Source organism: Ursus americanus, chromosome 34 (assembly GCF_024610735.1).
Source record: "Ursus americanus isolate L20-20 chromosome 34, mUrsAme1.1.p, whole genome shotgun sequence".
Classification (NCBI taxonomy): Eukaryota; Metazoa; Chordata; class Mammalia; order Carnivora; family Ursidae; genus Ursus; species Ursus americanus.
The window spans coordinates 15755546-15782431 of record NC_142160.1 but is presented as its reverse complement, the minus strand read 5'-3'; the positions used below and the strand labels follow the sequence as shown (position 1 = coordinate 15782431).

Sequence of the window (26886 nt, the reverse complement as noted above, 5' to 3'; positions counted from 1 at the left end):
AAGAAGGTTTTTGGTTTTCTGAAAATAAGGAGGGTTGGAAGGAGAGTGCAAGGAGATACAGTCATGCAGGCAGAGCCTGGGTCAGATCTTGCAGGCAGCTAACTGTTAAGAACTTTCTTTTTGCCTAAGTGAGACAGAAGGCATTGGGGTCTTTGATCAGAGGACAGACATGATTGGTCCTACATATTAACAAAGTCATTCTGCCTGTTTTATTGAATGGGGCAAGAGTAAGGGCAGGGCAACCTGTTATTAGCTATTAGTCTCCCCATTTGGCAGGTGAGGAGAATGAGACGTGGACATGACCCAGGTCATAAACTCTTAACACAAGCAGAGCAGCAGCATCAATAACACCTGGGACCTAGAAATGCAGACTCTCGGGCCCCACCCCAGCCCAGCTGAATCCCAATCTGCATTTTAGGAGGAACCTCTAGTGATTCCCATGCACATTAAAGTTTGAAAAGCCTTGGTAAACATCTAAGAGATCACTGTGATTGGAACTCATTGATCAGGGAAGAATACTAGTGAAGTGATGTTCTTAAGGAAATGTTACTTGGTAGCAAATAAATAGAGAAGAGAGAGGGATACCAACCAGGAGGAAATTATAATAACCCGGAAGTGTGGGGCTGAATGGCTGGAGTAAGATAATAACGATAGGAATGAAAAATAGTTTTTAACAAGGAAGGGAGGGGAGTCTTTTTTAATGAAGGAAAAAGTCCATAAAACTTAAGCAGTGATTGGATATACTGGTGCATGGGAAGGGGCCATGAGACAGAGAGTTAGATAAAACATAACATTGAATTTTCAAACCTTGGTAAGAGAGTAAATGGACCATTCCTGGAAAAAGAGAAGTAAGAACAGGGATTGTGAGGATGAGGTCAAAGCAAATTTCAAATTCCTGAACTGAACTTGGTGGTGGTTGCAAATGTTCAGCAGAGAGTCAGGAATCTCTGGATGGAGAACACTTGGAGCTGAAGTACTAGTTTTGGAGTTATTTGCCTGGAGGTGCCCACTGAAGCAATGGAGTGACTGAGATATTGGGGGAGAAGACAGAAGACTGTGACCACATACCTAGGACCAGCACCCCTTTTAGAAAGGGTAGAGGGAGTTAGAGAAGGAGGAAGAGAGCGTAACATCTCTAAAGCCAAGGGCAGGGAGAGAGTTTTTATTTAGCTACATGTCATGGAGGTTAGGAGAAATAAAAAAAGATGGATCTTAGCAAAAGTAAAATCAAGCTGTTGGTGTATTTTAAAGAATGTTTTCACAGAGGCTTATAGAGAGAGTGGATGGTCAGGAAACATGATATTCGTCCTCAGCGATGTCCTGATCACCAGAAAGGTAGACAAGATGACCCATTAGTAATTATCTGAGAAGATGCACTTATTGACAACTGCCCATTTATATATGTATGATTCATACAAGTTTTTGGTAACTCGTCAATAGGTTGTATAGATAGATGCATGGTGGATTTGCAAAGCTCTAAATGAAAGTCAAACTTCAGACAAGATATATTTCTTTTTGGCCTTTTCGAAAAACCTGATTAGAATTTTTTTGGTCACATTTTATCTGATCACTGCACACTTTTACTATGGCTCTTATTGTTTTAACTGCTGGTTACTTAGTGTAAGAGATCTGTTTTTGTTTGTTGTTTGTTTGTTTTAGCTCATCTTTGCTGCTTATCAAGTGTTACTCCAATAGTGACTCCATTGTGATGGAGCGCTAATGGCTCCATGAAACAGTCAGGCCTGTGCAAATGACCATCATGTGACCAAGAACTATAGCTTCATGGGGCCAAATGTCTCTCAGTGATGCCAAGTCAAAAGATTGCTTTAAGAGGCACCCTTGCAGTAAAAATCACTCATGTATCACTCACAGGATACATCCTATCAGAATCATAGTCATAATAGATTTTATTTACTCTAAGTAAATATTTGACAGTGTTCTATTCAATGGATTCTTAAAGATTAAATATGCCAAAATATATCTTCCTTTAATAAAGAAAATGTGGCTGAAAATATGAAAAAAGCATGAATATTTAAGTGTTTATAATTCCACTTCTTTCAAAGAAGCCAGAACAGTGTTTATTGTTATCTCTCCATCTCCTTGCGGTGGTGACGACTCTAGCCTGGCTCAGCTCACACTTGTACTTGAGGGGCTGTGTGTGTGCAGGTGAACTGGTTGCGGACTCTGGAGGATAAGAGACCAGGTAGGCAGCAAGTGTAGTATTTCTTCAGAAATGAAGAAATAAAGGTTTACATTAAATGAGAATAAACAAGTTAAAGATAAAATGCTCTAATGAAAATTAGAGAGTTCTGGTATACTTCTTTCCAAATCGCACTACTTTGAGCTTGAGAATATTTGGTCTGTTGTCTGTTAAATGGAAGTAATTATAGTGTCTATCCTATAGTGTTGTTGTGAAGAATAAATGAGAAAAATGAATATTAAGCAAACACACAGTCGTGTGTGTCATTGAGCCATTAAGTTAAGCATCTAATGAATCCTAACAGCCTTTTCCCCAGAAAAAATGCACATAATCATAAATTTTACATACAATTCGGGGTTCAAAGGACCTTTGGTTCCCTTGAAATTTATGTTAAGAACCTCAGTTCTGGAAGATTTGGAATTTTTTTTTCTTTTTTCATATGGACAACAGAATAATAATGGCCAATGAGTATTTGTTGCTTACCGTGTGCCAGGCACTGTTATAATAAGAAACAAGGAAGGTGGCTTAAAGCTTGCACGTGCGTGTGTGTGCACGCGCGTGTGCGTAGCATTTTTCTCCAACTTCCCGGGTATTTGTTGTAGTCTAGCAAAAGGAAATGAGGGGTTAGCAATAAAGACTTAAAGTGCTCATCGTTTTAGGCGTGCTAAGAGCATGCGAGATGCACTTAAAGCGCTTGCGACATTTCAGAGACAAAGCAGTATATGGGTGTAGCATGAGAAACTCATGGAATTTCTTTGAAATTGTTTGACAGTGTTGAAACAGTTCCCACTTGCTTCCTTCAGTGGAGGGGGGTGGGTAGGAGGGTGGCCTGGTGATGGAACTGAGTTCCTAAAATGAGCTTGGCAATTCCTGGAAAATACCGCAGGCAGGGTGATAAGAACTCTGAGTCATCAATTTACTTCTAAGTCAGCAGTCTAAGGCTATGAGGAAAATGAAGTTTATAGCATAATAAACACAATCGACAGCTAGCTCTGAGGTTCCCTATTCAGCGCTGTATTTAAGACCCAGTTTTGGCTTTCCTCAGCCACTCGACCGGAAATGCATAATCCATTTGGCCCTGTTGGTGGAGTGGAATTCCACCTAAAAGAAACCGTGTGCTTGCAGATGTTATATCAGGCTTCTGCTCACAATATCCTGCACCGTTTATCTAAATAAATCGCTGCCATTTCTTTCTCAAATCTGGCTGAGATTTCTCTCCCCCCACCCCCACTTCTTCTAGAAGCATTTACGTCGTAGTTGCTCTTTTAAACAACCATCTGAAGAAAAAGAACATTCCATTGATGACATTCTAGTGCCTCCAAGAAATGTACGCCTGTTCCTCAGTTCTTCCTTATCTTTCCGTACCCCGGGTTTGCAGAAAAGCGAGAAATGGCAGTTCAAAAGGGCACTGAAGTTTTTAGACTCGAGCACGGTGGGGAAGAAAACAAGGCTGAGGGAACCCAGAGACCCCGCTAATGTTTCCTATAAAACTTTGGAATTTCACGAAAAAGGATCTAAATGATAACCCATCTTTCAAAGTGGGGCTCCAAAATGAAAAAGATAAACCCTTTTATACGTCAGGGAAAATAACCACTAACAGAGTTGGCAGAGGTTCTAAATACATTTTTATTTTCTATAACTTAATGCCAAAGTCGAACTCCGGGCGCCAGACAGCCGCTCGGGAGGACAGTGTATTCAAGCGCAAATGCCCAGGACTGCCGAGGTTCCCTCCGCCGATTTGCTGCAGCTGGGGAGCTCGGGCAGAGGATGACGACAGGAGTGTTAATCATTGCCCCGACCAGGCAATCTTAGTCACAAGTTCCTGCAGAAAGTGAAATCACCCCCTCTGGTTTAAAGACGGCTAAAAACTTTTTACTCCGTTCACGTTGCAATTTCTCCCTTTCAGGTTAAGCACATGGAAATTTGTTCAGCAATTCTTTTTACAGCACTATTTCCATTAGTTGCTCCCACGAGCTGGGGTTTATCTGATTGTGCGGTGGATGGAAACTTCAGGATAAAATTCAATGGCCGAAGGCTGAGTGAAGTTTACCCTGGCTGTGGTTATGAAGAGGGTAAGTGAATGAACCTCTTTGTTGCTCTTGTGTTTATTTTCTCTTATGCTAGATTTTATACGCCATAAAATGCAAAAGGCATACTCTTGCAATTACAGTTAACCATTTAGATTTGCTTGATGATTGTTTTTAATTGATCACGGGCCAAAACCAAGAAATTAAAAACACACAATTAAGCATGCATGCCAAACAAAATTGCTTCAGTTTCCTCTTGAAAAAAATATTTTTATTAATTAAACAGCTTGTTTAGTTAATTGAACTGTTAGTGAAATGTCTTTCTGCATTGATGGAACGTTGAACTGTTCAGTAAATAGATTTCTTCAAGGCCTTGAACAGTCCTGGGCACATAGAAGATTTTGTGGAAATAGCTAATGATTATTTCTCTCCCCCTTTTTTTAGTCTGCACTATATTAATGGGTTTTAGAAGGTATTTTCCAGTCACTTGCATAAAATCTTATGCACTTGATACATCAGTGATGAATGAAAAAGGAAGTAGAAGATAAGGTTTTTACTTGAAAATAATTTCACATCTTTCCCACTATGATTCAAGCTATGATTCAAACTATGATTCCGTTTTTGAGAACATTTATGAATACTTTTCTTCTGAGTATTCAAAAAAGTACTGAGATAACACATGTGTTTTACACCATTGCCCATCATTGTGAAAATCTGGAAACAACCAAATAAATGTTCACAAACAGGATGGTGGCTAAATACACTGGAATACTATGTAACCCATAAAAAAAATGAAGAGAATCTGTATTTATTAACTTGAAACCAGTGCAAATTATATTGCTAAGTTTAAAAAAGCAAGTTTCTAAAAATAGTACATTAGTAAGTATAGTGTGTGTGTGTATATATATATATATATATATATATATTTTTTTTGGTAAAACAAATACCAGAATCTACATCTACAAGTCTGTAGTAATATTCACCAAACCATTTACAGTGGCTACTTTTGGGGCACTGAATGTGAAAGTTTTCTATCGACTCTGTAGTGATTAGAATGCAAGTAGTAAGGCTATTGTTTAATTTACTGCTAAAACCTCAGTGTATATAAATAATTGTGTCTGGTACATAATAGGCATGCAATAAATAGTGTTGACTGAATGAATACATGAATGAAGAGATTTCTGTAATAGGTAAATTATTTAGAGTTGGCATGGGTAATTTGTAAGCAAATAAAATCCACAAAATACCTTAATTTTTAAGTACAAAAAGTGATTTAGAACAACTTCCAAAGTCTCTGATACTTCTTCTTTCCCATTTTTTGCAATACTTTCCTTTTCCTAGCTAATTTTGGTTCAAAGGAAAATGAAAACGTTGTAGTGCCTGTGCTCACTTAAGATTTTCTGCCAAGGCTTCTTACTTTGGGTTTGTTGTCTGCCCTCAGAAATCCGTGCATCTCACATCCCAGATTGCTGTATATCTTCTTATGCGCATGCCATCTTTCCAATTTGATTACAAACCCTGAAGATACAGACCCTGTCTTATGATCTTTTCTGTCCTCAATACTTAGAACAGGGCCTCCCTAACAGTAGGGGGATAGTTCTGTTGCTGGGTATTCTTTCCACGAACATCTGTGCAGTTCTTAATGATGGAGTACTACTGGAACCCCTCCTTATAAGCCAAGATTTGCATACAATAGGCACCCCGTGTGTGTTTGTTTAATGAATCACTGGGACTTGATTCTGGCACAGAATCTCTGCATATACAGGTGATTAGACTTGGTGTTGAGGGAGGTGAGAGGAGGCTGTATCAGTTTGGGATCATTTTCATTGTCAATAATAGAACACTGGACTAATCTGGCAGCAGCAGAAAAGAAAGAGAATTTATTGGCGCCCACGGCAGTTTAATAGTGCATCTGGCTGGAGAAATAGCTAGACACCGTGCCTCAAAATGACATCTCTGTCTCTCTCTTATTCTGTTCTCAGACAGACTTTTTCTTTGAGATTGTGAAATAGCTGCCCAAATCTCTTCAAACCATATTCTTCTGATTCCAATCCAGCAGAAAAAAAATGTCTTTTGTTTCAGCAGCCCTACCTAGAAAACAAAATCAGGACACTCAGGACACCAACACTAACTGTAGCCAGGAGACTTCGTGTGTACTGGTTTCATGAGCTTCGAGGGCGGGGGGAAAGCCTCGAGCAGACCAGGTAGACTGAGGAGAGAGGTGGAGCCCCAAGGAAAAATCAAGGCTGTTGCCATAGGAAAGGGGAATGGATGTCTGATAGTTGAATAGCAAAGGTCAAATGCAAAGGAAGATGACTATATATCATTCTTTTCTTTTCCACTCTCCCTAAATATGTACAAATCTGAGTAACAGATACAAGAACCAGTCAACTCTAGCTCTATGAAGATATGCATATCGACACTGTTACAAAGGTAGCAGGTGGAAGGATGGAGGGAGGGGCTATCTGAATTGATTAAAACCAGAATCCTAGTGTAGAGCAACGACTGTCAAATTTGTTCCATATTGAAATTATCTGGGGATAATTCTGATGCCCATGCCGCTCTTTGTAAGCATTATATCAGAGTATCTAGTGTCAGGACCTAAGCTTCACTACTTTTAGGCTCCTGAGTAAATTGTATTATCGCCAAGACTGAGAACCAGTGGTCAAGAGAGATACCAGGGAGGATTTCGTGTAGTTTTAGAGGTACCTGAAAGTGTGCTTTGAATAGAGTAGATCCTCAATAAATAATCCGATAATGGGATTTACAGGAGGAAAAGAACATGACTGAGCACAGCAGGGGCTATTTGCGAACTGGCCACTGTGTGTAGGCATCACATTCATTTCTCGACATAGATTCCTCCCTTCATAGTCAGGGTCAAAAAATATATACCTCTATTTACAGTGAAAAACTAGAGGTTCAAACAGATAAAACTTGCCAAAAGGCCAACCAATGAGTAAAATAGGTCTGTTGGGCCCCAAATTGCATATTCTCTCATAACACTCCAATGCAAATGTCAGACACGGGTTTAAAAGGTAAACTCAGATGTTGGATGTGGCAACTAAATTTATCTGACTAAAGAATAGAGTACATGGAACAGGCATGAAGGCAGTTCTGAAAAATTGACAAAGGTGACATTATTATCTGGCATGGTTTGGCAACCTAGGACCCACGGGCCAAATCCAGTCCACAGAGGCCTTTATAAACAAAATCTTATTGGGACATAGCCATGTTCACTGTTTACATATTGTCTACAGCTGCTTCTGTGCTATGGTAGTGGAGCTGAGCCGTCATGACAGATACCATATGTCTTGCAGAGGCTAATATATTTACCACCTAGCACTTCACAGAAAAAATCTGCTGACATGTGACCTAGAATTTACATTTTTGTGTGATCAGCAGTTCTAGGAAGGGATGAGATTGCATTATCAATTCACGACTGATAATAACTCTTACTGCTGTGTGAGTAGGATTCTCCAAGCATTTACTCATTCATTCTATCAGTTAACATTTCATTTCTTGAGCATTTACAAAGTGCCAGACACCCTGAACTCATACTCTATTGGGCAGATAGAACTGTTGAAATACAGTACAATAAATTCTACAGTGAAAAATAGGATACTGAGGTAGGATAACTTTTCTGTCTGCTTCTAGGCTACATGAGGACAGGCTTTGGTTCTGTTTTAGCTTATCATTCTGTGCTCAGCTTCTAGCAGAGTGCCCAGCAGGCAGCAGTAGGGGATCAGTAAGCATTTGATGAATGATTTAATGAATCAGTTAATATGATAGAGGTAACCACAGGATGCCAGGAGAACACACATAACCCAAACTCTGATAGGATGAGGTCAGGTTATGAAGCTGAAGAAACAGAAGAAGTGAAGGGGGAATGGGGACAGCAAAGAGAGCAGGGTGGTAGGAGTTCAGTGGCCCCACCTTGGAGGTCTACTGCAAAGTCTACCACCCTGGGACTAGACGGAAGAAGAACTGTGAGCCTGAGCAGTATTTGGTGGGAGATTTGATGTGATAAGTAAAATAGAAACTACTGTCCAGTTCCTGACTCAAACACTTCCAGAAGCTTCCTCCTGTCTACAGGTTAAGATCAAGTCCTCTAGAACTTGTTTTTTGCTAATTCAATTTTATCGCCCTTACTTTCTTTTTCTTTTTCTTATGTCAGTTCTCAGTGTCTAGTTTGATGCCTTCTGATTGCGCTTCATTCAGTCTTAACTCTGTGCTTTGTGAAAAGATATGCTTCCCCCTTAGGATGTTCCTTCCTCTCTCTCTAATCTATACTGCTAATCAAGGCCCAACACAACTATGACCCTTCAGACAGATTTTTCCCACCCACTCCGAGCCTCACTGATGTGTCATCCCACATTCACACCCATCACTCACTCTCAGATTTAGTAATCAGTACTTCCTTGGGCTGGTTTGAGCCATTTCATTGCTAATGCTTTGCAGGAAGCTTCCTTCGAATATGGGTTCCCAGAAAGGGGGAGCATGAGAGGTTTCCCTCATGTGAACAATATGTACACAATATTTGAGTAGACACTTAAATACTTATTGAATAAATTCACAAATGAGTCAGATGAATAAAAAGTTATGAGGTTGGAAATGCTGCCAAAAAAGGGAAGTCAGGGAATGGAAAATAATTAGAGGAGATGCTTATAGGGTAGGGAAATAATCAGTACTTTGTAATTAGCTATTCTCAAAAAGTATAGGTTTTGAGGGAAAATATTTAAGTTCACTCAAAAAAATTTTTAGTAGAAATTCAGATGTGGAGAAATGAGTTAGTTGACTTTTCAGTGGGCACTTAATCGTCATTGATCTGGGTAAGGCACTGCTCTTGTTTTTATGTATTAGTTTCCTTATTTACTTATGTGTGTTTTCCTTAACTGTCCTCATTACCTATTGCCATTCCCCTTCACTATCACAGGAATGGCTCTAATGTGGTTAACGTGTATCCTCTTTCTGTGTCTGTTTTTGAAAACTTCGATTTGTTTGTCTTTTAACATGTATTTAAAACATTTATATATGAGGTGATATGTTGTGAATCTCAATCTGCTTCTTACCTTTTTTATGAAGCATTAAGTGTTTAAGATCTATACATAATAGATATGTACATATTGCTATAGTATAGATCTATTGTTTCCAGTTGCTTCATGAAGCATTTCACTGATTTACACCTCCAGTGATGGAAACCCACACTGCCTCCAAACCTCTGTCACTACAAATTATGATGAACATCCTTGTATTGTTCCCTCCTAGACCTAGTAGTGAGAATTTATTTGGGAAAAATCTCCAGGAATGGCATTGCTGGATCACAGGGAATATGTCTATTTAATTTGACTAAGGAGGGCAACCCTGTCGGGACCCAGCTCACTCTTGGGAGCTTTTTCTGTATCCTCACTTAATAAACTTCTATCGCTTTACTCACTAAAAAAAAAAATTAAATGAATAAAATTAATAATAATAATAATTTGATTAATGAGTACCAGATTCCCCTGCAGAATGGTGGCTTCAGTTTATGCACACGTTCCCTCCCTGCCCCATAAAGCAATGCACAGAGTTTCTATAAACTACAACCCTACTAATACTTAGTGTTACCCAGCTTTCTAATTTTTGCTAGTCTAACAGTTAAAAATTGATATTTCACTGTTGTTTTAATTAGTGTTACTTTGTTAAAGAGTTTCAAAATCTTGCTTGACTCAGTTTCTTCGAGTTTTTTCCCATAAATTACCTGTTTGTAAATATTTCTCCATTTTTTTCTAAGGGAGTTCTTATCTTTGTTGCTGTTGTTAATTTACAGTTAAGTGCTTATTGAATCATTTTTTCATCCAAGAAAATTAACTTAAATTGTAGCATTGAATTACTTTGCTGAATACCCCTTACTTAACTTAATAACTTTATTATCTGATTTTGAGAAGATAGCAGTAGCTGTATAGTTGTTAGATCTTCCCTAGTCCCCGCATATAAAATATATGGCAAAAATTAAAACCCATGAACAACATTTGCAACAAAACCTAGTAGGCTTCAGTCTCTCTTCTTCTTCTTCTTTTTTTTAAAGATTTTATTTATTTATGTGACAGCCAGCGAGGGAGGGAACACAGCAGGGGAGTGGGAGAGGAAGAAACAGGCTCCCAGGGGTGGAGCCCGATGTGGGACTCGATTCCGGAAGCCGGGATCACGCCCTGAGCCAAAGGCAGACGCTTAACGACTGCGCTACCCAGGCTCCCTCTTCAGTCTCTCTTCTGGCACATACGGAGATTAGAAGTTGCCACTCTTGGGGCGCCTGGGTGGCCCAGTCCTTGAGCGTCTGCCTTCGGCTCAGGGCGTGATCCCAGCGTTCTGGGATCGAGCCCCACATCAGGCTCCTCCGCTGGGAGCCTGCTTCTTCCTCTCCCACTCCCCCTGCTTGTGTTCCCTCTCTTGCTGGCTGTCTCTCTCTGTCAAATAAATAAATAAATAAAATCTTTAAAAAAAAAGAAAAGTTGCCACTCTTGATGCCGTAATAAGAAAAAAGCTGAAAAGATTGAAAGTTAACAGCTCTTTGAAGAAATGTCACTAGAAACTTCTGAAACTGAAGTGCAAAGAGAAAAAAAGAACGAAAAAGAAACAGATATCCAGTTCTCTGAGACAAGTACACAATGTTTAACATATGTGTAATAGGAGAAGACAGAAGGGTACACAAAAATATTTGAAGCAATAATGACTGGGAATTTCCCAAAATTCATGACAAATACCAAAACACAGATCCAGGAACTCAGAGAACACCAAGCAAGATAAATACCAGACTAAGTGACAAGTAAGCGCTAGGAAACCCCAAATACAACCAGGTGGAGAGAATCGCCAATGACCAGACTGTGTATATTATCATCATCTCCGTGGGAAATAGCAAAGGGAGGCAACGGGGTGGCGGTGGACTAAGAATAGGAGAAACCACAGGAATCCAACAGATATTCACTGAAAAGTATGGTGGGTTAATCAGAACAACAGATAAAACCGGGAGGGGTTTGCCTACACTAGGGAGAGGCGGTGAGTGGCTTTGTGCTAAAACGCAGAGGGATTTTGAACTCTTAAAATGGACCCTCTACGGTTTCTTCCCAGAAGGGTCCAAACGAGGGGAAAAACTACTGGGAATGAAACCAAAATTGAGCAAGAGGAGATACTAGAGAAAGAAGAGAAGATCCCAATAAACGTTGGAAGATGGGGGTGGAGCCAGGAAATCTCAGACTCACCATATTTCTGCACACTACATGGAAACCATAAGAGAGGGAGCTCTGTGAAGACTTAAAAACTGTCCTAACTTCTCCTCCTTCTAAAATATGAGGAAAATTAATTTTACGTAAAATAAGCAACAGCAAAGTATTGAGTTGAAATCTCACACAAAATTGCTATAAGAAATAAAGAGAATAATGGTCACAATAACATCCCTAGACAATGAAAGTATATCAGAAAATATGATTAAAAAACAGATAAAAACTGTAACTATTTCAAAACAAACAATAGGCAATAAGGAATAATACAAGCCATGAGAGAGCAATGTAAATCAGAAATAGAAAAATACAGAAATGAGGTAACAGGACTCAAGAAAGAATTAGAATAAAACAACAAAATATTTTAATGACTAAACCAGAAGATACAAGCGTACAGAAACAGCAAAGAATGTCTTAATAGAAACAGAAGAAGAATAGGAGAGAAAAAAATAGAAAAAGGAGAAAGAAAAGGAGGAAAATGGAATTTGAGGGGAAAAAAAGAACAAATATTGAAGGTGGAAATGATTTGACACATTGTTCATAGGAGATCCTGAAGAAGAAACCCTAAGTAGGAGAACAGAACAAATATTAAAAAGTGTAATTTTAAAGATTTCCTGAAGCTAAAAAAAAAAAATTGAAATCTGTATTGAAAGAGCACATGGTGTGTCTGAGGACATTGATCTAGAATAACCATTACCCACTCTTATTCTGGTAAAATTGCAGAACTTTTATAGGAAAAAACCAAAAACCAAAAAACAAAACCAAACCGACCTTTGGTCATCTAGGAAAAAAATACCATGTGATGTATAAGAGAAAGAAAATCATATTATCATCAGACAGTTTGACAACAATAATCTATGCCAGAAGAAAATGCAGTAACATATTTTCGATACTCAGTGAGAGCACCTGTGAGCTGAGGATTTTATATCCAACAAAACTGGCCTTCAAGTATGAAGCGCATAAGCTGCTAGCAATATGCCAAGGACTCAGAGAATACTGTTTTCATGAGCTTGTCCTGAGTAATCTACTAAAGAATAACTTAACCAAAATGATGTGAGCGATATCATCATGAGTACTGGTGGTAGGGTTACCTGTAGAACTAAGAATGAGCATTAAAGAGGGAAAGTATATAGTATGTAGTGGCTGTGTGATCTGAGAATGTGGACATGGTACAACTATTGAAAAGGGGGAGAATTATGGTAGCATGGGCAAACTTCTTTTTAAGAAATCATAATGTCCAGTGGTAGTGTTAGAATTGGACTGCAAATTTTTTTCAGAACTCAATGATCGGTGGTAATATTGGAATTGGACTGCTGTGTTTACATGGGATAAAGTAATGAAAAATTAATGGGTATTTCATTTTATTGTCTCTGTCCTTGAGAACCAGGATTCTTCATGTAGTTGAACAGAATACAGATTTAATGTAAAGGAAATTAAATAACATTTAACCTGAATTTGAATTGTAATTTAAGTATGAACTCACAAGATATTTTATTTCTCTACTGAAAAATTCTAGAAATAATGACCAACCAAGCTCCTGTAGCGTCCAGACTGTGGTCTTCCTCAAGACCATTTCCAATAAAATAAACCAGGATTTCTTAGAGAAATAGCTAATTGTAGTTTGGGACCTATTAAAGACCGTTAGAATTATCTCAAATAAGAGACAATTTGAAGAGGCCCTCACTCACCTGAGATGGGACAAACTGAGTTTCAATAATGATAAGAATTGCAATGGATTGCTAATAAATTAGTTACCTGGTGCTGTGTAACAGTTGTTCTGAAGCTTTGCTTAAAGCCAGACACATTATATCACACGGTTTCTCAGAGTCAGGAGTCCCAGGGCAGCTTAACTCTCTTACCTCTGTCTCAGAGGCCCTAATGAGATTGCAGTTAGGCTGTTCTTTGGGGATATGTTCATTTGCGTTTGGCCGGGGAGGATCTACCTCAGAAAATCACTCATGTGGCTCCTGGCAGGATGAGTCTGTTCTTCACTGGGTCGGCCTCGCCATAGGGCTGCTTACAATATGGCTTCCCTCTGAGCACAGAGCAACCATGACAGCAGTCCAGTGAGTGAGCACCAGGGATGGAAGCTGCAGACTTTTACAACCTGATCTCAGACGTGACACACCATCACTTCTGCTGTAGTTTATTGGTTACCCAGGCCAAACCCCCTCCTTGTGGTAGGGGACTGTGCAAGATGTGAAGGCCAGAAGGCAAGGATCATTAGGGGCCTTCTTGGACTCTGGCTCCTAAAGTGTGAAACCCATCAGATATGCTTAAATCCATGAGTTCGCAATAATAGTAAAAAACCAAAAAGCAAAAAAACTAGTTGGTCTCCTGAGGATGCCAGCCAGCCATACATTATCTTGAGAACTGGGGAAATGAAAGAACCAAGCTTTTCTATATGAGCTATAACCAGAGTATTCAGCAAGCAGAGTAGAAGAGTGAAGGATTCTTCTTATAAAATTATTTCAGCTAATGAAATGAAATGATAGGGTTGGAATATTACCCATATTACAACCCCCCAGTAAACGAATGAATTTGGGCATTGAATGTGAAATGCTGCTGACAACGAAGAACAAAGAAAATCAGACGGACGTACCATCCGATGAAAGACCCACCACCACCTCGACCTTGCCGAAGGGACTGAAGCGGAGTCCCATCAGGCTTGTGGATTCAGTTGTCAATTTGCAGCAGAAACAATAGGGGGAACACATTGAGCTAAATTGCGAATGTGCCATCAGCACAATCCGGACTGGAGGAAATCTCTACAGGTCAAATGGTCTGGGTTATTCAACAAAGTGTAAAGAAAGAAAGGAATGGAGGGGAAATAGAAGAAACGTAAAAAACCAATTTAAAAAATGGGCAAGACTAACTATGGCAGCTAGGAGTGCATTCTTGGTTGATGAAATTATAAAGAAATGCACAGGAGTTATCAAAGCCAGGACAGTGGAAGAAGGAAGAAGGTGATTACTATGTAAGTCAAGACAGTGGTTGCTCTGGGGTAGGGGACAGGACTGTGATTAAGACGGGGCACATGGAGAGGCTTCTGGGTGGCTGGCAAACTTTTATGTCTTGACCCAGTCAGTAGCTACCAGAGCATTTACCTTATAATCACTCACTATGATATTAATTTGTTTTATGCGATGTCCTTTATCTTATGATAGAAAGATTAAAAAACATTTCTGAAGATAACATGTGAATGTAGTAAAATATTCAAATAGTGGAAAAATTTATAAAGTGAAAAGTCAGTCTCCTTCCCAACCTATCAGTCCTTGAATTTTTTTCCCCAGAGGTAGCCACTGCCACCTGCTTCTTGTGTATCTGTCCAGAGAGCTCTTATGCATATAAAATCTCTCACACACACATATGTGTGCCTGTTATATATGTATATATATATGTGTGTGTGTGGATATGTGTGTGTGTATATTCCCTCTCTCATTTTAAAAGCATAAATGATAGAATTAGAATGTCATGCACATGTTCTGATCTTTGTTTATTTTACTGAATATTTTGTAGACTATTCTCTATCCCATAGGGCCAAATTAGATAAAACTGATAATGTCAGTCCCTCTTTCTAGCCGACAACCAATATATTTTGACCTGCAAATAGCAGTTTAAATTAGCAGGTAACTTTTCTAAGAATATACTAAGTCAGTAGATGTGTTCCTAGTTTCTCAATGTGGAAATACTGCTCATGTTGATTTTGAAGGCACACATTTTTCATAAAATTTAAAATTCACATGTCCTTTTTTTTTTTAAAAACCCAAGATTTCGTGTTAAACGAACCTGCTCACCTTTTGATTCAGACAAGATAACCCCAAGGGAAGGGTGGATTCTATAGTCAGCAAAGTGCTCTTTCAGCATTTCCCTTAATGAACTCAGAGGTATTTTATGGCAAGTGTCAAAACAACACACATCTGACTAACCTTTGTGCTTCTCAGTTGATAACCACCTGTTTGTAGTGATAAGTAGGATTACAGCAGACAGACGTGCCTTTAAACCCTAATCTTGGGCTAGTAAATATTTTCTGGACATCAAATTGTATTCTTAAGGAAAAAAAAAAAAAGAGCTTGGTGAGGTATTTTCACTATCTCTTTATTTCTTTAGTATTTTTTTTGCTTTTTCAGTCGCTTAAGTAGTGTCTATTGAGTACTTACCTTGCACCTAGCAGTGGGCAATGTCCCGATGGACAAGGAAGGAGGTACAAAGACAGAGCTTATGGTCTTGCCAGGGAGTCATGATACACACACACATATGAAACAGCTAGTGAACAAGAGAGTATCGTATACATCTGTGTGTTTGTCTCAGTGGATGCAAGCATGTGTTAATATATGTAACACACAGAGAAATATACATGTATGCTAAGTGGTGTGGCACAGACATTAGAAAGCAGGCAAGAGTTTGGAAATTATGTGAAGGGACAGTAAGCCAAAGCAGCTGGAAGGTGGTGTGAATCTGGTTGTTGGGCAAGACTCTGCTGCAGAAAGCTCTGGAGCTGAGTTTTTGTATTTCTTTTTTTTTTTTTTTAAAGATTTTTTTTTTTTATTTATTTGACAGAGATAGAGACAGCCAGCGAGAGAGGGAACACAAGCAGGGGGAGTGGGAGAGGAAGAAGCAGGCTCATAGCGGAGGAGCCTGATGTGGGGCTCGATCCCACAACGCCGGGATCACGCCCTGAGCCGAAGGCAGACGCTTAACCGCTGTGCCACCCAGGCGCCCCAGTTTTTGTATTTCTTTTGAATGATTATAGATTCATGGGCAGTAGCAAGAGTAGTAAAAGAGTGGACCCTTCACGGAGCTTCGCCTAATCCTAACAGCCTACATAGCTACAGAGCAATATCAGTACTGGCATATTGACATTGGGACAGTCTACAAATCCTTTCCAAGTCTGCATGCACATACTTTTGTGGAACTGAGTTTGATAAATGAAGTTCAATAGACAAGAGGAATGAGGACAAACCGGAATAAGCAAACCTCACAGGGCAGTTAGTTTCCAGAAATGTCCTCTTTCTCTCTTCTTCCAACTTGCAGGCATCCCACATAATCCTGTGTCAATTGACCAGACCTCCTTCCCCACCAGGGGTTGGCTTGCTACCTCCTCTTCACAAATGGGAGCCAAGCACAACATGTTCTTATTCCAGCGGTCGAAACACAGGTGGTCTCCCTTCTAGAAATCATTTGCTCTGCGAGCTAGTTTGTTAAGACGTAGTGTGGAGCCCAGAACTGATCTTCCCATGGATTCAGAGGTGCACAGCTGATGGGTTCCCCGGCCTTTCTCCAGGCCTGTGTAACGTAGAATGTAACGAAGCCCCATTCAGAGCAACGTCTGTCACTGCTGTTCACGGTGGTGGTGTGGGGTTTCTGGGAGTTAGGGAGGAGGATTCTCTGCTGTGTCAGAGGGACTCCTATCTTAACAGGTCCCGTTCTATTGTTACAAAGTGCCACTGTGTACAGTGGGTAATGTTAAAGGGAAAGCTTTTTTTGACAGTTTTAATTACACCAAATAAAATCTTTTGTAATTCAAGTATCAACCCACTTAACCATCAGTTCCATAAGAGATGACATAGGAAGTAAAATATAGGGAGCTGATGAGGAGGACAAGGTAGAGAAATACTGAAAAGAGAGTCCTAGAAGGAAACTCTGAGAGAAGGAATTACCGGGGATTCATTCTTCATATTCTTTCTGTCCCCCTTGTCTCTTTCTGAATTCTTCAAATTTTCTACGACTATGGCTTTCCTGCCTTTATAATCACAAAAATTAGAGTGCTTCTGGGAGGAAAGAGGTGCATACAGGTTTGTGACGCAGTTTCTAGCATGGCTAGGAGGGGAGGGGACCCTGGGGCAGTGCGCTCCTTAAGGCAGAGGTGAGGCCCTTTCTAGCTCCAGCAGCTTCGGGTAGGAGCTCCGAGCACGCCGAAGCATGTGCATGATTCCTGGTGAAATATGAAGCCACCATTGTCACCTGTGGACAGAGTCCTACCAGAGTCAAAAAAGGAAGCCAGTTCTTTCTGGGTCACAAGTCCTTTAAACCCTGGGTTTACATCATCATTCCAGAAGAAGTTACACTGGAGACCTTGCACTTCCATTAAGGCAATGTTGACAAACATCCAGCTCTTTCAGTTCTTGAACCGAACCTGCCATCCCTAAGTGTTCACGCTCAGCCGGGGAGAAAGAAGGGCAGGTAACCGGACATTCTCTGAGTGATAGCCCCCTGAAGTACTTTTGTTTTCTTGGATGGTCCTGACACTGATTTGATCCCATGCTCATGACTATAGATCCTTTTCTATTTCTGCACAGAGCATCAAAGAGCAGTGATGGGGGCTTCCTGTGTCCTCTCTGTGCTGTCCTAGATAAGACTTTTTTTCCCCTTTTTTTTTTTTCAAATTTTCAAATTTTTGTTTAAATTCTAGTTAGTTAACATATAGTGCAATATTGGTTTCAGGAGTAGAATTCAGTGATTCATCACTTACATACAACACCCAGTGCTGATCATAACAAGTGCCCTCCTTAATGCACCTAGATCACCTATCTAACCCATCCCCCACCCACCTCCCTCCATCAAGCCTCAGTTTGTTTTCTATCCTTAAGAGTCCTAGAGGGGACTTTTAAGTCTGTACTTATGTCAGTCCCTTTTTATTTATATTTATTTATTTGAGAGGGAGAGAGACAGAGAGCATACACACGCCTGTGCGTGTGCAAGTGCAAGTGAGAGCCCAAGATGGGGGTGGGGGCAGACTCCCTGCTGAGCAGGGGGCCCTACTCGGGGCTCGATCCCAGGATGCCAGGATCATGACCTGAGCCCAAGGCAGACACTTAACCAACTGAGCCACCCAGGTGACCTGTCAGTTCCTTTTGGTTTAGTTTACAGCCCACAGGAAAGTGTGTGTCTTCTAATCTTTGCTCATTTTACTGATGAGATACCTTATTTGCAGTAACCACATTCTCCTTTTGTGGTTTTTGATTTCCATTATGCGATTACAACCTCATAAAACATTTTATAGAAATATGATACTCACACTTGTGCAAGTCTGGCTTCTCTCTGTAGATACAGTCATGCTAGTCTAAGCATACTCATGTCATAAGAAGTTAAAATGCTTCAACTTGCTTTATTCTTCGTACTTTTTTAGTGAGAATTCCTGAGCTGCATAAACTATACTTAGCAATGTACATCTGTTTCCTGATAACTTTTAAAGTAAGGGAGGGTAATTTGGAGCAAGTATGACACTTCACTAAAGAGCTATAGATAATAAAGCTCTTACTTCCACTTAGTTGGGTTGAATAAACATTTCTTGCATGCTGGGCCATGTAATGCTAGGCGATACAAAGAGGAAGAAGTGGTTCCTATCTTTACAAGGTGTACAACATAGTCAAAACAAAAACTGATGAAACCTGTTAAATTAATGTCCTTTTTGTCATTGCACCAAGGGAGGTCTGTAATATTCAGAGGCCAAGGGGATTGGGAAGAGCCGCTTAGCTGAAGGGAAGTGGGTTGTAGGAAGGATTGTGGGTGGTGTAGGTAGAATGACCACATAAACATGGACCCTTTTGAGAATAAAAAAGGGTGCTATTCATATTTATGCTTGTGCAACAGGTATTATCAGGTCTGTTTTAGGGCAACAAGGAGTTATGTTGCCCTTTGTTAAAAAGCTAGATTTAGGGAGAATTGTTATGAATCTGAATGGTAGAAAAAAGTTTGCATGGCTGCCATAAATGGATGGCTTAAACAATGGAAATTTTATTGTCTTGTAGTTCTGGAAGTCAGAAGTTGAAAATCAAGGTGTCAGCAGGGTTGATTCTTCTGAGAGCTGTGAGGGAAGAATCAATTCCAGGCCCCTGTCCTTGGCTTGTGGACAGGTTGTCTTCTCCCTGTGTCTTCATGTCATCTCTCTTCTGTGCATGTCTGTACACGTGTCCACATTTCCCCTTTTCATAAGGACACCAGTCATATTGGATGAGAGTTCAATTTAATGACCTCATTTTAACTTGTTACCTCTGTAAAAATCCTGTTTCCACATAATGTTACATTCTGAGGCACTGGGGGTTAGGACTCCAGCATACCTTTCTGGGAGGGATACAATTTCAACTAATCACAGGAAGGATAGTAGAAAATTGGCAAGAGCACCTCACAAGTAGAGAAGTTAACATCTGGATAGTTGGTGGGCTTCCTAGGACACACGATGATCAGGGGTAGATCTAGGTTTTAATGAGATGGACGGGAGGGAATAAACAAAGTGAAGGATCATGAGAGAAATAGAGACTTTTACTTTGGGGAATTATTTGTACTCCAAGAGCCCTCTTTCCAGGTGGGCAATAAAAATTGGACAGTGGTGATGGAGGGATCTTCGAGTGACAGTTGACTAGAGCATACTGAGCTGTGGGATGCCATGTCTGGGAGGAGCTGCAAATAAGCTGGCCGGATTTTAGCACATTAGTTATAATTCTCTGCTATGAGACCTGATTTTATTTACTTATGAAATTAAAGCTATTTTATCCTTCTCCTGTCCCCACAGGGATTTTATGGTTCACAGAATAATAAATATGATGAATTCTGAGCTCTATGGAGAAACCATCTTGAGTGAGTTCAAAGTGTCTATAGTGATGAAAGTTTTGGGGCACATTCAAGAAATAGCATATAAAATCAATCACTTATACTTGCAAAATAGTATGCAGATGAAAAGTCAGGGAGAGGAATATACATGTTGCTTAGGCTTAGGTAAAGAAATATCAGACCTTCATGTTCTTGCAAAGTGTAATCTGTGTCTTTGTGTCATTACTGTGAAAAGCCAGTGGGAAACTTCATGAACTATGATAATATGTGGATTCTTGCTGAAATTCACATAGAAATGTTTTCATTCTTTTGTTGTTGCTCTTTCATCATTTATCTTGATCTCCATAAGTATTGGTGAAATAGTGGTGCACACATTTCCTTGGCAAAGAAGAAATTGGCATCGGGGTTGTGTGTTCAATTGAACAGCTATAGCCAGAACAAAATTATCCCAGCCTGTGTGTTTGAAAAGCACCAGGCTATGGAGTGTAATACATGAATCATAAAACATAAGAAAAATAATAGCACTGGTACTGAACTTTGGGCTTAAAGGGTTTGGGATATGAGTGAAATTCATGTTTTATTCATCAGGGAGAACAAATGATCAGAAAAAGTATAAAATGGGAATTTCAGGTAATCCCATGAGTCATTCCAAGATATGTGAGATTTTCACTTTTAATTAATTTTAAAAATTATTAAAATAATAAGATCACAGTACAGAAAACTTGGAAAAACAAAAAGGAGCCAATTCTGATTTTTTTTCTATGTAGTTTTTTTACATAGTTGTACTCATGCAGTATATACACTGTTCTGGCTCCCTTTTTGGCCTTCTTTTAGAATCTTCATGTTAGCATTTTTCAATAGTTACATAATTGCACATCTAGTAATTTAATTACTCCTCTAATAAAAGACTTCCAGTTAATTTCTAACATATAATTTTGATATGAATATCTTATTCTACAATTTAGCATCTATGTCAGGTGGGTTTTTTGGGCAAGAGTTCTAGATGTGATCTTTCTGGGTCACAGGGTTGTGAAGACTTTTATGACTACATTTTATTCTTAGGTGAGTAAAACAATCTCCATTTTACCAGAGCTGTGCAGTTCCCACGTCTAGACCTCTAGTGGGCCTCCAGCTTTGGGCTTTCCTTTCATGTAACACTACCCTAGACCACCATCCTGGGAAGAAAGACCATGTGGAGAGACCAGTCAACCCTCAGAACCATACATCCAACCCTCAGGATTTATTTATTTAAGATGGCTAGGTAAATTTTGTGGTTGGATTATAGCGATTCCAGATTTAATATCTAAACGTAATGACCTTGTCTCAAAAAACTTTGAATTATTATACCTTCAAGGATATTACTGCAATGATGGGGAATCTTAACCATTAAGGAAATCACACTCGATTTGTTTAGAGAAGGACGTAATCTAAAGATCTCATCAGTCCTGGATGCCTGCAGTTTCTTTTGCTGGGTAGAGCTGCTACCGTACTGAAACTTAGTTGGAAAAAAAAAAGAGTGTTTGCTCAGGGTTTATAAATACTTTCACTGAAGTAACATTAAAACAAAAGCAAAATGAAACCTCAGTAGTAAATAGAAGTTGAGATTATTCTGCATTGGAACTCTGATAGGATGGAAACACGATGGGCCTTGGGGTCAGACAAGCTGTTTTGGAATTCCAGTTCTTCTACTTACTCAGTCTGTGACTCTGGACAAGTTTTGATTTTTTTGAAACCCAGTTATTGTATAAAATGGTGGTTAAAAATGTGTTAAATAAAAATAAGGCATAGGGACCCCTGGTGGCTCAGTCTCTTAAGCATCCGACTCTTGATTTTGGCTCAAGTCTTGATCTCAGGGCTGTGAGAGCAAGCCCTGCATTAGACCCCGCGCTGGGTGTGGATCCTGCTTGGGGTTCTTTCTCTCCTTCTCCCTCTGCCCCTCCTCTCCTCCTCTCCCTCTCTAAAAAGTAAATAAATAAATAAAATTTTTTAAAAAATTAGGTGTATATCAAAGTACCCAACCCACAGTGAGTGCCCAGTAAGTAGTAATTTCCTCCCTCCTTTATTCATGGCACACATTGATAATGTAATGAATACTTCAGAAGGAATACTTAAAATATTATCAATTTAAAATGCTTTCAGAAGCCTTTCCTTTTAGTTCAAGGGATCCTACATATGATTTTTGTAACTTTCTGTGAGGTTCTACTTATTTAAAAATAAATTGAAAGAAAAAACAGTGCTGGATAAATGAGGCAGGTGTGGAGGGTTTAATTAGTTGGTTGCTTCCAGTTAAGCCACATATTTTCTTCTGTCTTTGAGTTTTCTCACCTAAAATGGAATAGCAGAACTTCTTAAGCTACTAGAGTACTTGTTCCATGGATGAACAACTGTGGTTCACCTTTCAGGGAAAACATAATAGGTTGAATAGAGTTTTTTGTCCCCCTCTCACCCCCCACAAGTAATTTAATCAAGAGAAAAGGACTAAAGGTTAGAATTTTTAGTACTGGTAGACATTACCTGTCAAATAGGTATATTCTTAATTCTGATATATGCAAGTAATAAAAACAAACTTCTGATTCACACAGTTAGTTACCCAATGAAATTTTATTGAATGCTCATTATGTTCAAGGTGTGTTTAAAAACAAAACAAAACCATAGACGTTTACGGCCACACAGACTTGTGTTCAGATTTTCATTGGCTTCACGCCTTACAAGTTGAGAAACTGGCGAGACTCACAATGAAGATATCTGACCTTCAGTGAATCCTCGCAGAGATTTTGCATGGAGAAAAATTGAGGAAAACGATGAGAAAAGAAACTGTCTGAGTTATGTATTGCCTTACAACAAGTAACACCCAAATTTAGTAGCTTAAAATAACATCGGTTGATGATGCCACATGATTCTGAGGGTTTCTGTGTACTTCTGAGGGTTGGTCTCTCTACGTGGTCTTTCTTCCCAGGATGGTGGTCTAGGGTAGCGTTACATGACGGGGAAGGCCGAAGCTGCAGGCCCACTGGAGGCCTAGGCTCAGGAACTTTAAACCGTGTCACTCTGGCCATATTTTATTGGTTCAGATTTAGGGCTATGGAAAAGAGAATGGGCCTCTTTATGGGGGATGGGGGGCTGTTGCAAAGTCCCATTGCAAAGAGGTGTGTCCTGGGATGGGAGGAGTTTGTGGTCATTGAACAAAGTATAGTATCAACTGTGTTTGTTTTAAAGAAGCTGAAGAAGATGGTATCTATCCGCCGGCCTGGCAGTTTGTTACAGGTGCTCAACCAGTTTTAAGATCCTGCTTTTCTTTCCTTCGAGAATCATTCAAAGTTGAATGTGAAGGTACCATCCTAGTGGAGCTTAGGTTTGATGTCATTGTCTGTAATGCACACTTTAAAAGAGCACCCATGGCTGCCTGAAGCCACCAAAGTAGGCTTGTGCAACAACCTTGTGTGATAGGATGTCCAGTTAAATTTGAATGTCAGATAAGCAATTAGTAATTTTTTAATAGAAGTATGCCTTCCCTTGTTAGCAGCTTGGCATATGTTCTTCCAGAACTTTCCTGTGAATATTCCAACCTACACATATAAATCTTAAAAACTGCTATGATATGTGCTTTTACCAGTTGCTGTTTTTCCTTTCCGTATCTGTACCTTTAGATCTAACTCATTCTTCTGAGAACCACAGTGTTGCACGGCCTGTGCATATCACAGTTGACTTATGCCTACGTTCACAGATGGCTGTGTGGGTTATTAGCCATCCTTCTTCATTACAGAAAGTGCTACTACACATGTCCTTCCAGACACATCTTTATGTATTTCTGATGTATGAAGTCCTAGGATTGGCACTGTGATGAGAAAGGACATGCCTTGAATATGGAATGTTAAAATGCCTTCAAAAAGGGTATCGTTTTAAACTGTCACCAAAAGTACATGAACGTTCCAATATTTCCATCTTGCCAGCCATCAATATTTTAATCTTTGCTTATGTAACAGGAGGAATAATCCATTTTCATAGCAAATAGAGAAATAAATTGGGAGCAAATTCCCTTTAGAAGCACTGAATAGGAGAGAAATTTATTCAGTAAGCAGAAGAAAATAGATTGCTTCCTTTGAAAAGGAGATTTGATTTGTAGCTGTTTGGGAATATAAATGCATCAAATTCAAACCCAACCCCTTGGGTTTGAATAGGAAAGTCTAAAAACAGAAACAGTTACACAGGAATGGACTGGGAGGGCTGAATTTCATCCCTCATTACTGGCAATACACCCTCATCTGACTTCTTCAATTAATCACCCATACCTTTAAAGTTTCCCCACTGTGGAACCACTCTAGGCTTACCATCGTTTTCACTACCCCCTTCAGAATACCACTGCATTTGTCCTGTTTCCTTATGCCTCAGAAAGGAAACTGGTGACCACCCAGAGTGAGGACCAAGAACCAAAGACGATAATATGCCCTGATGCACTGGGCCCAGAGTTTTTCCCATGGTGCTTTCTTCTTCTCCGTGCAAAGGATCAGAATTTTTTTTTTTCCTCATTTTCCCCCCTGGACCGTCCAGAGAGGAGAGGAAGAATTACTGTGCAAAAATCCCAACAACCCTCACTCCTGTCCAAATAAACCCAATCGAAACCAAATCCAAGCTGAAACAAATTTCTTCAAGGGAAGAATGCATGTATTAGAATCTACCCCTGAATGGCCTCCAATTACTGGGACTCATTAAGATCTTCACACATTAAAAAAAAAAAAAATGTTGTCATACCCATTTTTCTTTGCTGAAAACCCAGCTGTTCCTTTCCATTTTGAAATCATTAGATTGACTTGAAAAGTTAGAGCAGTATCTTAAAACCACGTTGGGTCCGGAAACAAACATTTACAATGTCCAGGATAAAAAGGGAGGTCTGACAGAGAAGACAACATAGAAGTTAAGAATGGGAAGAGGAAGAAAGGGATAAGGGAGGGCAACAAATGAGAAAACGTAGCACTGTTTCTATTGACGAGTGTTACCAATGGCGCCCCAGGTACTGTTTCATTTTTGATTGTTCCTCGTCCTACAAACTCAAACTCCTCGCAGACTGGACAATGTCTTATTCATCTTTGTTTTCCCAGCACCCAGCAGGATACCTGACAAACAGTCTGCGTTCAGGAAATATTTTTTGGCCTGAGTCAAGCCACACTAGACTACTAATGAACGTTCTGAAGTTTAAATTTCAGAGCTAGTCTCCAGGCATAGGTATATTTGTGGCTGGAAGACTTCTATAGATAAGGCTTTAAATCGATTGAGGTGCTTGTGAAAGATACAGATTTCTGGGCCCCACCCCAGAGATTCCAATACCAATGGTCTGGGAGGGCTGGGCAGGGCCTTGGGAATCTGCAGTTTTAACAGATTCCTTGGGTGCTTCTGATATAGCTTGGGAACCCAAGGCAGCTTGTAAATGAACACATCAGATGCTGTAAGCCCTGGAATGGCCCTGGTCTATCCTGGAATAGCCCTGGTAGTTTAGACGTTGTGCCTTGCAGCTTGATCAGAAAAGAACATGTGACCATACTAACATGTACATTTACCAAAGACATTAAACTAGAAGTTAGTGATCACACTGCACCAAGATTCCTAAGAATTTTGGGTCTCAAATGTCCAGTCTTGTTGGGGGGTCTGCAGATTTCTGAGAGCTCCCAGTGCCTAGTGCTGTGAAAGACCTAACGGGAGATATATGGAGGAGCACCAATCAAGACATGCTTACCCACCTTAGTGGGGCTTTCTGAACCTGTTAACTGCCTATATATAGATCACTAACATTTTGAAGGAGATTTGCCAAGGAAAGATTGAATGTGTTAATAGGAAAACAAAATGTTATCGCACCTATGAGATGTTCAAGTTTTCTAATAAATGTTCATTAAAACCATGCTGAGAAATGGGGGTGGTGGGTGGGAGAGAAACCTGTTAACCATGTCTGCAAATGTGAGCTCACTGGGGCAGAAATTCAGAATGGACTAAAAGGGTAGGTGCTCCTAATCTGAAGTCAATAATCAGGGATGAATGGCTAGCATTGTTAATTGCAACACTAGTTAATTACAACTAGCATTGTAATTACAAGTGAGCATTACCTCTGCCAGCATACTGGGATCCACCCATAGTCACAGACCCAACCTGAATCAAGACTGCCTAGCTAGAAGAACACACGGAAAATAACAGAAATCAGGAAGGCATTTGTGTGGTACTTTATGAATTTCTTTTGTTCAGTAGAACCTCTCAGGAAGGTGGGTTTACTCGTTGTCATTCCCACCGCATAGATAAGTAAAGTCAGGCGCTGAGGGGTCCCCTGACATACCCAGTAACTCCTAGATAGTAAAAGCGGTGCTGTAAGGGTAACTCATGTCCTCGCCTACCCCAGTGACTCAACAAGAGCAACACGATACCACAAATATGTCTGTTACCGAACATTCTATTCGGCCCTTGCTTTCATTTAGGTAAGGTAGAAATACCCCTCCTTTCTACACAGGAGGTAAATGAGGCGAAAAAGTATCTTGACAAATCTACAGGGCCGTAAAAGGCAGCGTGTGGAGGTGGAGCCCGGATCTGACTCCACAAGTCGGAGAAGCTCAGATAAGACTTTGCTAGCGGGCCTGCAAGTCAAGGATGAGAGCCCGGCCTGCTGAGGAGCGCTTACAGGTAGGCAGGGCAGCCCGGGGCCGCCGGGCAAGAGGGCCTTAGGCCATTTACCTGATCTGCACCCAGGGCCCTAGGCGGCTGTGGGTGGGGCCAGTCGCACGTATCTAACTAGGATCTAGAAGAGCCGGGACTTACGAAACACCTGCTTTCCCGTTCTCGGGTCCCCACCTGAAGCTGATTATCATCTCTGAGGTTTCGG

At 40.1% G+C, this 26886-nt stretch overlaps 1 protein-coding gene across 6 annotated transcripts in view; it reads left to right on the top strand.

The window, feature by feature from the left end:
* TRPM6 (transient receptor potential cation channel subfamily M member 6) overlaps positions 1-26886 on the top strand; it is a 181359-nt gene that overhangs the window by 18862 nt on the left and 135611 nt on the right. For 3 of the 6 annotated variants that reach the window (XM_087858788.1, XM_045781026.2, XM_045781025.2), the window contains exon 1: positions 10641-26687. In XM_087858788.1, the coding sequence (XP_087714914.1) occupies positions 26655-26687 (33 nt within the window). In that variant the 5' untranslated portion in view covers positions 10641-26654. Of the gene's footprint in view, positions 1-3036; positions 4273-10640; positions 26688-26886 lie in introns of those variants that run through there. The other 3 variants (XM_045781029.2, XM_087858787.1, XM_045781028.2) reach the window with 2 other exon arrangements.